The 12,778-nt window shown below is 47.3% G+C and overlaps 2 protein-coding genes across 4 annotated transcripts in view; one reads left to right on the top strand and one right to left on the bottom strand.

Annotated features, from left to right (window-relative positions):
* LOC149433840 (NACHT, LRR and PYD domains-containing protein 3-like) overlaps positions 1-9,020 on the bottom strand; it is a 34,421-nt gene extending 25,401 nt beyond the window's left edge. For both annotated transcript variants that reach the window (XM_089664374.1, XM_089664375.1), the window contains exons 1-4: positions 8,967-9,020; positions 5,313-5,427; positions 3,093-3,253; positions 989-1,163 (exon numbers count right to left, since the gene is read on the bottom strand). In XM_089664374.1, the coding sequence (XP_089520500.1) occupies positions 989-1,163; positions 3,093-3,253; positions 5,313-5,343 (367 nt within the window). In that variant the 5' untranslated portion in view covers positions 5,344-5,427; positions 8,967-9,020. The remainder of the gene's footprint in view (positions 1-988; positions 1,164-3,092; positions 3,254-5,312; positions 5,428-8,966) is intronic.
* LOC149433837 (uncharacterized) overlaps positions 1-12,778 on the top strand; it is a 190,931-nt gene that overhangs the window by 42,908 nt on the left and 135,245 nt on the right. The window lies entirely within an intron of this gene.

Below are 12,778 nucleotides of genomic sequence, written 5' to 3'. Positions count from 1 at the left end.
GTGTAGTAAAGTTGCCTTGTATAAGGTACTTAGCAAAACGCAGAAGAACCCTCCCTGGGGTAGACCTCCAATGTGACTCACACTTGGCACCCAATGAGGAGAGTGTCAAGGCTGGGCTCCTGCTACTTAACGAGCAACTCTTTTATTTCAGTGCTCAGAAGCTGCTCAGCTGTCAGTTAATTACCAGCCTCTCGTCTCCACAGCAACTCACCTGGATACCATACCTGCCTCATTAGTCCAGCCCACAGTCAGCCCCTTTTGCTATTTTAGCAGCTTAGCTCATTTCCTCCTTCCCCTTGCTGATTCTATGATATCCAGTGTGTTCCTGCCTGTGTTCGTGTGTACAACTCGGTCTGGCTGACTTCTCTTCTGATTCCTATTCCTGATTTCTGGCTCCTGACTACGCATACTTCTGGTTTCCTGACCCTGGGTCATCTGATTACCCGCTCTAGCATCCAAACCCTGGCTTCTGTTTTGACTACATTCCTAAACTGTGTTACTTTTGCTATTTCATTAAAGGTGTTATTTTAACTGCACTTTCTGTCTCTGCCTGACTTCAGGTTCCTGACAGAGGGGAACATGGATGAGGTATCACCCGCCTACCCTACAGGATTCAGGAGCCAAATGTCAATCGGGTATCCGGGTGGAGCCTGGAGCATCTCTGACATCAACCAAATATGGGCTTTAGCCTGCTGTTCTGGGTCACAAGAGAAGACAAATAAGTGCACTCCTGTGACACCCATGAGAAGTGCAGCCAAGAAAGTTTTGGCCTTACTTCTTTCATACTTACCTGGCCTTCTGCCTGTGCCTTGGGGCTTTGCTTTCTTGAAAAGCTACTCCTTCAGCAGAATCTTCAGCATCCAAAACTTTCCATGTGTTCTATTCTTGCATCCCCCACTTGACAATATGGTTCCCCCATCTGGCTGCAACATCCCTACTGTGTCCTGGGATTGTCACAATTGTTATTGCAAACACAAGGTCCTGTTACCTCTCTGTGTGATCTCATCCAGAACCGCCAATAAATTCGGATGACGATCTTTCTGTAGCGCATAGAGACATTCCCAGAATCCAATCACAGCTTCTCTTCCCCGATCCTGAATATCTTGTAACAAGGTGTGAGAGAAGGCAGCCCGGCTCATGTGTTTTTCCCTGGCCAAGGGGGTCTGAAAAACAGACAAATCTGCAATTAATAGCTAGAATTATCTACACACTATTATCCACTTACCAACTGGTCTGTAGCACATTTATGTGATTGCATTTCTAGCTAGGGGGCACGCACACATGCACTGCCCTTCCTATGCTGTCATTGGCTCCCAAAGGTGTCAATCACCCGGTCCCAGACAGTGATTTATGGCTGGGACTTGGTGATCGGCGGAGCAGCTGACAGGAGAGAGATCTGTGAGTGTAAACAAAACAGATCTCTCTCCTGCCAGCTGGGACTAGCAGAGAGATTAAAAGCAGCATGCACCATAGTAAAACAGCACACAGTAAAAACACTCCCCAACACACAGTTAACCCTTTGATCGACCCAGATGTTAACCCCTTCCTGCCCAGTGTCATTAGTACAGTGTCAGTGCTTTTTATTTGCACTGATTACTGTATTAGTGTCAGTGGAGGTGTCAGTGGCAGTTAGTCAGCTCCCACCCAGTGGCAGTTAATGCCAGAATGCCCGCCGCACTACCGCAGTCCCGCTATAAGTGACTGATCGCCGCCATTCCTAGTATAAAAAAAATAATTTAAATTCCAGTATATATATTGCCATTTGTAGATGCTATAACTTTTACGCAAACCAATTAGTACATACTTATTTTACCAAAGACATCTGGTCTCCCTGAACCTGCATTCACTAGATCCACTCTCCCCACACCCTGCATTCACTAGATCCGCTCTCCCCACACCCTGCATTCACTAGATCCGCTCTCCCCACACCCTGCATTCACTAGATCCGCTCTCCCCACACCCTGCATTCACTAGATCCGCTCTCCCCACACCCCGCATTCACTATATCCGCTTTCCCCAAACCCCGCATCCGCTATATACGCTCTGCCTGGACCCCGCATTCACTATATCCGCTCTCCGCAGACCCTGCATTCACTATATCCGCTCTCCCCGGACCCTGCATTCACTATATCCACTCTTCATCGGACCCCATATTCACTATATCGGCTCTCCCCGGACCCTGCATTCACTATATCGGCTCTCCCCGGACCCTGCATTCATTATATCGGGTCTCCCCGAACCCTGCATTCACTATATCTGCTCTCCCCGAACCCCGCATTCATTATATCCGCTCTCCCCAGACCCCGCATTCACTATATCCGCTCTCCCCGGACCCCGCATTCACTATATCTGCTCTCCCCGGACCCCGCAATCACTATATCCAGTCTCCCCGGATCCCGCATTCACTATTTCCACTCTCCCCGAACCCCGCATTCACTATATCCACTCTCCCCGAACCCCGCATTCACTATATCCACTCTCCCTGGACCCCGCATTCACTATATCCGCTCTCCCCGGACCCTGCATTCACTATATCGACTCTCCCCGGACCCTGCATTCACTATATCGGCTCTCCCTGAACCCTGCATTCACTATATCCGCTCTCCCCGAACCCTGCATTCACTAGATCCGCTCTCCCTGGACCCTGCATTCACTATATCTGCACTCCGTGGACCCTGCATTCACTATATCTGCACTCCGTGGACCCCGCATTCACTATATCCGCTCTCCCCGGACCCCGCATTCACTATATCCGCTCTCCCCGGACCCCGCATTCACTATATCCGCTCTCCCCGGACCCCGCATTCACTATATCCGCTCTCCCCGGACCCCGCATTCACTATATCCGCTCTCCCCGGACCCCGCATTCACTATATCCGCTCTCCCCGGACCCCGCATTCACTATATCCGCTCTCCCCGGATCCTGCATTCACTATATCCGCTCTCCCCGGATCCTGCATTCACTATATCCGCTCTCTCCGGACCCTGCATTCACTATATCCGCTCTCCCCGGACCCCGCATTCACTACATATGGGTTTTAATAAATCAACCCCAATATATTGCAGTTCATTTAGAAATATTTCTGCCTTACTTCTATGTTTAAGACTTTTCGAGATTTTAGTTCCTTCAGGAGGACCCCGGTGTCCATGTTCTCCAGGATGTAGGTCAGGTCATCTCTGTAATACTCATATATCCTTCTCAGTGATGGATCATCATATGCAGACAGCTGGTGACGGAATCTCCTGATGTCCTCTACAGAAACACAGAAAATACATTTACAGGATTGTGGCTTGAACTCAGAACCCAAACTATCATTGAGGAAATCTATATATTTTTATCTTTTCATCTTTGCTTTGTAATATTGAGTAATTGTTTTATAGTGTTATATTTTTTTTAAAGTTTAGACACCTCAAATAAATATGAGGGGTGTTCAAGTCAATCCGGGGCTTTTGAGTTTCTTTAATAAAATAAATAATTGCAAGGAGTGGAAACTGAATTTATTTTTCAACATCCTCCCCTGCTACATTTATACACATATCCCAGCATTTAACTAAGGCCTGGAAAGCTTTGGCATAGAAAAATTTTTTAGTACTCCTGAACCATCCTAGGACAGCCGGTTTCACTTCCTAATCATTGTGTTCACCATTCCCACAGAAAGATTTGTCTCTTGTGCATTTTCACGATGGATTAAGTATCCATTATCCAGGATCAGGCGTTCTACACGCTGAATGTTCACAGGAATGACTGCTGTGGGCTGGGAACCACCATGGTCGGAATCGTCAGTGATGGATGTATGGCTACCTTTGAAACGTTTATAACGTTCAAATGTTTTACTGTGGCTGAGCGTTTCATCACCATACTGCGCTTGAAGTCTTCCGTAGATATCCATGAGTTGTACATCTTCCTTCGCAAGAAACTTCATCACCACGCGCTGTTCCATGCCCGTACCAACACTGTTGTCTGCCATCTTCATTAACGATCTCTGGACTCTGTACTTCATTATTTCACAGAACACTGCGAACGAATGACGCAGCTATATGGGCGGAGCTATTTTTAAAAAGCAACAGCTAGCATGGGGATCTTCTCCCTGTACTTCTGTCACGGGGTGGGGGGTGCAGCAAAACAGGTGGAACCTGTAACATGTTCCCAAAGGTGAACTTATCCTTTAATAAGATCCCTACCGCCCTATAGCAGAAATACCACACCCACACGATTTTGCATTTCCAGGTATGGGGCGAGCACAAACTGCGCGCACACCCTTCCCGTGCCACCATTCACGGCCGGTGATTAATCGCCAGCGCAAGGTGATTTCCGAGGATCTCCGATGAGGAGGAGGACTGTTTTGTTTACAAACAGTTCTCCCTGTCAGCTCTGGCACACTGCATTGGATGGCTGTTCACAGCACAACCATCCAAAGCAGTGTGATTACAGTGAAGCACCCAGGCACCGTCCCCTAGTAAAACACTCCCAGCACACAGTTAACCCTTTGATCGCCCCTCATGTTAACCCCTTCCTGCCCAGTGCTTTTAGTACAGTGTCAGTGCTTTTGTTAGCACTGATCACTGTATTGGTGTCACTGGGGATGTCAGTGATACCAAGTCAGTTCCCCCCCAGTTTCAGAATGTCCACTGCAGTCCTGCTAAAAGCCACTGATCGCCGCCATTACTAGTAAAAAAAAATATAAAAAAATCCCAGCATCTATACCACCATTTGTAGACGCTATAACTTTCACGTAAACCAATTAATTTACACGTATTGGGATTTTTTTTTTAGCAAAGACACGGAACAGAATACATTTTGGCCTAAATTTATGATGAAATTTTATTTTTTTTACTGGACATGTTTAATAGCAAAAAGTCAAAAATATTGTTTTTTTTCCTCAAAACTGTCGGTCTTTTTTTTTTTTTTTCTTTTTTATAGTGCAAAAAATTAAACACAAAGGTGATCAAATACCACTGAAAGAAGGCTCAATTCGTGGGGAAAAAAGGACCGCACAATTTTCAGTTAAAGTAACGTAACGTCGTAACGAAAAAAATGGCCTGGTCGGGGGGGTGGAATCCTCAGGAGGGCGAGGGGTTAATAATCCAGCTTGATCAGATTATTACAACATCACACAGAAAACTTGCATACAATATGTGCTTTTAAAATACATTTTAAAAAAACTGAATAATTTTAAGCCTTCACAAAAAAGGAATATTGTTCACAAAATTCATGTGAATATGCATCTTTTGTAAATTATTTACTGGGTTATTTAGTTGTATTTCTCTGTAAAGATGATGTAAATAAAAGGTAACAGAGTATTGCTGCTTACCAGGTAATTCTCGTGGGTAAGATATTTTCATTTCCAATCTTTTATTTGTTGGCAGTTCATGTAAAGCAGAAATTAGTTTGTCATGAGACACCTGACAGAATCATCGCTTTTTAATCTGCAATAATAATAAAGTTCAATGAATACATAAATAAATACAAATACAAGAAAAGAGCCATACAAAAGATCCTTTAGGTTGCATTCACACGCTGTACAACAACATCTTGGGGTAGATCTACTAATACTGGAGCACCCAGAATCTGGTACAGCTGTGCATGGGAGCCAATCAGCTTCTAACTTCAACTTGTTCAGTTGAGCTTTGACAATAAAGCCTGGAAGCCAATTGCTTTCAATGCAGATCTAAAAAAAATTCTGAAACATTAACAATTAAAAATGTAAACATAAAAACTACTGACACCATCCACTGCCCTACTGACACCAACCTCTACCCTACTGACACTGTCCACTGCCCTACTGACAACTACCTCTGCCCTACTGACACTGTCCACTGCTCTACTGACACCAACCTCTGCCCTACTGACACCATCCACTGCACTACTGACACTGTCCTACTGACACCAACCTCTGCCCTGCTGACACTGTCCACTGCTCTACTGACACCAACCTCTGCCCTACTGACACCATCCACTGCACTACTGACACTGTCCACTGCTCTACTGACACCAACCTCTGCCCTACTGACACCAACCTCTGCCCTACTGACAACTACCTCTGCCCTACTGACACTGTCCACTGCCCTACTGACAACTACCTCTGCCCTACTGACACTGTCCACTGCTCTACTGACACCAACCTCTGCCCTACTGACACCGTCCACTGCACTACTGACACTGTCCTACTGACACCAACCTCTGCCCTACTGACACTGTCCACTGCTCTACTGACACCAACCTCTGCCCTACTGACACCATCCACTGCACTACTGACACTGTCCACTGCTCTACTGACACCAACCTCTGCCCTACTGACACCGTTCACTGCCCTACTGACTGAGACTGTCCATTTTTAACCGCTTCCCATCCGCCCTATAGCAGAAATACTGCTACAGGGCAGCACGGGTGCGCAAAATCATGTACATATACGAGATTTTGCGTTTCTGGGTAGGGGGAAATGCATCTCATTCGGCTGTCAATCGCGGGGCCCCGGCCGATAATTACCAGCACCGACGATCACCGACGTGGAGGACTGTTTAATTTACTAACAGTCCTCCTCCCTGTCAGCTCGGGCACACTGCACTGCACAGCCATCAGGAAATGGTATGATTACAGTGAAGCACACACACCCCACCCGCTAATAAAACACTCCCTGCACACAGTTAACACTTTGATTGCCCCACATGTTAACCCCTTCCTGCCCAGTGCCATTAGTACAGTGTCAATGCTTTTTTTTTAGCACTTATCACTGTATTGGTGTCACTGGGGATGTCAGTGACACCAGGTCAGTTCCTCCCCAGTGTCAGAATGCCCGGCACAGTCCCGCTATAAGTCACTGATCACCGCCATTACTAGTAAAAATAAAAAAAAAAATCCCAATATATATATATATAACTGACATTTGTAGATGCTATAACTTTCACGTAAAACAATTAGTTTACACGTATTGGGATTGTTTTTGTAGCAAAGACACGGAGAAGAATACATTTTGCCGTACATTTATATTTTACTGGACATGTTTAATAGCAAAAGGTCAAAAATATTGGTTTGTTCTCAAAATTGTTGGTCTTTTTTTTTTTTATAGCGAAAAAAAAACCGCACAGGCGATCCAATACCACCGAAAGAAAGTTCAATTAGTGGGGAAAAGGATGTAAATTTAATTTGGGTGCAGCGTTGCATGACCGCGCAATTGTCAGTTAAATTAATGCAGCGACGTAACGCAAGAAGAGGCCTGGTCAGGAAGGGGAGGAAATCCTCTGGAGGGCGAGGGGTTAAGGTAGGCTAAGTTTGTATTTTTGCAGTGACGTTTGTTTTATAATATTTTTCTTTGTTTTCTATATTTTGCTACATTTTCCTTGCTCTTTAGTTAGGGCTTGCTAATTAATTAATTTTTTTTTTTAAATGGAGCTGAACCCGGTGATCTCTTTGATCTCTCATGTTGTCCAGGTAGATCTCCACCTCTCATATGTTGCCTACCCCTGGTTTAGACCTTGCAGGTTCCTGCGCAGAAAAAAATATCTGCGCGCGATCCCAGTGTTGTGGTGTGAACAGGGCACATAGAGAACAACTGATTTCGTTGTGCCCTTGCAGAACGCATGCAGAAAAACTGATGTCTCTGCACACTGGTGTGAACGAGCCCTAAAAGTAGAGGGAGTAGAAGGAGTTAATAAGGGCTGGCTAGGGTAAACTAAAGATTTGCTTTTTTTTTTGTTACACTTGATCCTGGGTTTACATACATGCGGTGCGGTACATCGCATGTGATTCGCACAGGAACCGCACCGCATTCACATGCGATTCGTGTGCGGTGCGATTGCAGCCGTACATTTTTTATGGCTCTAATCGCACCACACCCGCACTAAAAACGTGCAGGACCCTTTTTTGGGTCCACACTAGAATCAGATCGCATGTGTATTCACACCTATGTGATCTGATTCTGCACATCGCACTGCGTTTTGCGGATCGCTTTCAGGGTGTTGTTAACTTAACATACACACCCGCAGCGGTTTGCATGAACGGGGTGCGATTCTGATGCGGTACGGAATTTGCACTGAAAACGCTGCGAGTTCCGCACCGCGGCAGTGTGAACCCGGGCTGAACGTTAGCAAGAACCAACATTATGCAGACCAAAGGGCAAACCTCTGACCTGAAGAGTAGCAAAAAAAAAAAAAGATATGCTGTAACAACAACCGCAACAAAAAGACAAATGTTTGCAGACTGTATACAAATAGGAAAGAAAAACGGGCAGTGCATAGATGTAAAGGGAACGCCCAAATCTGTAGACAACGTATTCATATACAGACCTCTCTCACCTAAGATGTAAACATTGCTTGCAGATAGGGTGGCAACCTCCTTCCTTTAGCCCAGGCTCACACTGATGCAGTGCATTTTCTGTGCGAATCCTGCACCGCATCACAATTGCGCCCCATTCGTGCGAACCGCTGCGGGTGTGTATGTTGAGTTGACAACACCCCGAAATCAGTTCTCACAACGCGGTGCGATGTGCAGAATCGGATCGCATGGCTGTGAATACCCAATGCGATCCATTTCTAATGCGGACAAAAAAAAGGGTCCTGCACCTTTTTGGTGCGGATGCGGTGCGATTTTGAGCCACACAAAATGTACGGCTCAAATCGCAGCGCACAGAAATCACATGTGATTCGCACAGAAATGCGGTGCGGTTCCAATGCGTAACACATGCGATGTGCCGCACCGCACAAGGGTGAAACCGGGCTCAAACCCGAACACAATAATTACACGGGTTCTGAGGCTAATTTAATGCAGGTAAGACACTAAGTGAGTTTCAATGATAAATACTATATTTTCCTTCACTGGGATGCCTGAAATCAGAAATCACCTGTGGAGGTTCAAATGTGAAATCTAAATGCATGTTGAAAACAATCAATACAAATGTTATTATCTAAGAAAAGAAACTGCAACTGTAACAAAGTTAATAACAAGTTAACAAGTTCCAAGTTCTGTTTACCTTTTTCTGTTCCTTATGTTGGTTCTCATAAAATGGCCACAGGGCGGGATGGAAGTCTACAATCCCCCCAGGAAGTTATTTTCTTCAGCAGTTCATGCGTATAGTCCTCCCATAAAGTCATATGACTGTAGACGTGCATGTTGATACTTCCTGAAAAACTAAGCAGATTCTCAGGCTGGGATCTGACCTTCACCCTGCACTGTATTCGTGATCTCATCAGGAAAATACTAAGCACAAGTCATCCATAGATATTTCCTTTCAGTCCCTCGGACGTAACGTTTTCCCAACACACAACTAGTGCATCAACACACAACTAGTGCACATGAATATTTGGAATATTTATGTGTGGTTCTCTGCAGCTTTAAGGACAGGATCACATCTGTGCGGTCGTGCGGGTACATAAGCCCATTCGTTTGAATGGACTCCCGTGCCACGTAGGGAAGAAGTCCCTGCACTTTTTCAAAAATCGCAGCCCACATGGGCAGTGAGGTTCCCAGCATGTTTGCGATTTCCAGTGGCGTGCCATTAGAATGAATGTCACCTGTCTGCGGGTCCCGCATTCCTCTGTGCGGGTGGTATTTGTGCGGGTCCCACAGCGGCACCGCCCACACAGATGTGAACAGAGCCTAAATGTTAATGTGGATCCGTCTCTAAAATCGTTACCTTCCAGCTGCAGGGGAACTACATCTTCCAGCAGACGGTAAGAAGGGCATGCTGTGCCCTGTAGTTTTGCAAAAACTGAAAACAGGCGGTTTGCATAGTTGCCAACATTCCCAAGAAATATTTAGGGACACTTTTTTTTCTGTAGGTGGAGCATTATTTTAATTAGGGGTGTGGCATTCATTAGTGGGTGTGATCTTAAAAATGGGCGTGGTTTAAATTGCCAGCCCATATCCTCAGTAAAGACCATCCTCAATACAGGCCCCATCTTAGGCTCAGTTCACATATGTGTGGGTGGTGTCGCTGGGACCCACACAAATACCTGCAACCACACTACCCACACAGAGGAATGCGGGACCCACACAAATACCTGCAGCTGCACCACCCGCACAGAGGAATTACCCAAATTAGTTCTAATGGCACGCCGCTCGCATTGGCTCCAGTGACTTCTTCCCTGTGTGTTCCAGGGCAAATGAATGGACTCTCGTGCCTGCGCAAGTTGCGGCATGTGAACATGGCCTTAGTACAGACCACCCTTCCTTGTCCCCCCTACCATAATACAAACTCTCAACTCCCTTCCAGCCCCCCTCCCCAGCATAGAACTTTAAAGATCAACAGAAGTCTCATTATAGGGGGAATAAAAAAGAGGGAGGGGTGAGCAGAGTTGGAAGGATAGAGAAGGGGGGGGGTGAGCGGAGTTGGGGGGGATAGAGAAGAGGGGGATGGAGAGGGGGTGCACAGAGCTGGCGGGGATGGAGAACAGGGGGGAGAGCAGAGTTGGGGGGGATACGAGGGGGGGGGGTGAGCAGAGTTGGAGGGTATAGAGAAGGGGGGTGAACAGAGTTGGAAGGATGGAGAAGAGGGGGGTGAGCAGAATTGGAGGAATAGAGAAGAGGGGGGGTGAGCAGAGTTGGGGGGGATGGAGAAGAGGGGAGTGAGTGGAGTTGAGGAGGATGGAGAGGGGGTGAACAGAGCTGGTGGGGATGGAGAAGAGGGGGGGTGAGCAGAGTTGGAGGGGAGAAGAGGGGGGGTGAGCAGAGTTGGAGGGTATAGAGAAAGGGGGGTGGTGAAGGAGGTGAACAGAGTTGGAAGGATGGAGAAGAGGGTGGTGAGCAGAGTTGCGGGTATGCAGAAGAAGGCGGTGAGCGGAGTTGGGGGGGATAGAGGAGAAGAGCGGGGGCGAGCAGAGTTGGAGGGATTGGAGAAGAGGGGGGGGGGAGCAGAGTTGGGATGGAGAAGAGGGAGGTGAGCAGAGTTGGGGGGGATGCAGAAGAGGGGGGATGAGAAGAGTCTGGGGGATGGAGAAGAGGTGGGTGAGAAGAGTTGGGGGGGTGGAGAAGAGGGGGTAAGCAGAGTTGGGGGGATGAAGAGAGGGGTGAGCAGAGTTTGGGGTATAGAGAAGAGGGGGGATAGAGAAGGGGGGTGAACAGAGTTAGTAGGGATGTAGAAGAGGGGGGCAAGCAGATTTTGGGGGATGGAGAAGAGGGGGTGAGCAGAGTTGGGTGGAGGAAGAAGAGGTGGGTGAGCAGAGTTGGGGGTGGAGAAGAAGGCAGGTGAGCAGAGTTGGGGGTGGAAAGAAGGCAGGTGAGCAGAGTTGGGTGGAGGGAGAAGAGGTGGGTGAGCAGAGTTGGGGGTGGGGGATGAGCAACGTTGGAGGGGATAGAGAAGGGGAATGAACAGAGTTAGCAGGGATGAAGAAGAGGGGGGCGAGCAGAGTTGGGGGGCTAGAGAAGAGGGGGATAGAGAGGAGGGGGGATGGAGAAGAGAGAGATGAGCAGAGTTGGTGGTATGCAGAAAGGGGGTGAGCAAAGTTGGGGGGATAGAGAAGAGGGGAGATAGAGAAGGGGGGTGAACAGAGTTAGCAGGGATGGAGAAGAGGGGGGCAAGCAGAGTTGGGGGGATGGAGAAGACGGGGGGTGAGCAGAGTTGGGGGATGGAGAAAAGGGGGGTGAGCAGAGTTGGGGATGGAGAAGAGGAGGGATGAAGTCACGTGGTGTGGCGTGATGTAATGCGTAAGGGGCTTGGCTCTGGGCAGACATGAATAGTGAATAGTGAGTTCAGCTGACAAGTGAAGCCGGCATCTGATGATTTGATGGCATTTCATTCATTTCCTACATGTGAGTGTATTACTGCTTCTTAATACATTTTATATTCGTACATCCTGCACCATGGGAGCCGCCTTTGTTCCCTTTTAAGGATAGGAATGTGTGACCTCCATCACCCGTAAAGGGAGTGATCCTTGGCTCTGGTTGGATCAATCTATGGAAAGCTGAAAGGTGTTTGATTTCTATCACACAGCTGTGGATTGAAAAAGTGAAGAATCCATTTTCCTATTGGATGTCATAAAGCGCATTTCCATGTGCTCTGAGGTGAGAGTTCGGTGAGCACTGAGGTGGCACTGTATGTTATGGGCACTATTCTACTGGATGGTGTTTGGGGATATCGGCACAAGAAGAAAACACATGAATTATGGAAGAATCTTTATTACAAATTGATTGATTTTACATATATGGACTCATTATGGACGTTTTATTCAGTTATGTTACTCTTTTATTTTTTGTAGCTATTATTTAGCAGCGCTACATCACTTATTTATTTATAATTTATGTACAAACCTTTACAGCAACATTTTCTTCTGGAGTGCTAGCCAGCATGTCCTGTCACCAGCATCTCCTGTTGTACCACCCCAGATGAATCCTCTCCTCATCCAGCTGTACTGGGTGAATCCCTGGGCAGGATCCAGTGCCTGCGATGCCACTGCATTGTGAAACAGTCCCAGGTGAAAAGCTAATCTAGTTTCCCAGCAGAGTGCCTCTTTCCCCTCCCTGGCCCAGGGGTGCAAGTTTACTCACTCAGTCCTTCTCCTATGCCGCTGGTGGGTTAGTGGCTGCTACCAGGTCTTCTAGTTGGGCCGCTCCTTTCCCGTTGCATAGGTGGTCCTCTTTCTGTGGGCTGTGAAGTCCCAAGCTTTGCTTCCTCCAAGCTCCCCTGCCTGTAGGTGAGCCCTTCCCCATCTGGGCCCCCTCCCAGGCTCCTCCTCTCCAATCTCACGTCTCCATCTTCCACTCGAACTCCCCCGCTGCTGAGCAGGCTCAGTTACTCTTAAAGGACGCCCTGACCCCTTGCCATGCCTCCTGTCGGGGATTGGCCAG

Source organism: Staurois parvus, unplaced genomic scaffold, assembly GCF_062004578.1.
Source record: "Staurois parvus isolate SC_StPar_1 unplaced genomic scaffold, SC_StPar_1.0 ptg001903l, whole genome shotgun sequence".
NCBI classification, from domain to species: Eukaryota; Metazoa; Chordata; class Amphibia; order Anura; family Ranidae; genus Staurois; species Staurois parvus.
Note: the sequence above shows the minus strand (reverse complement) of the source record. Positions and strands in the feature narration are given on the sequence as shown.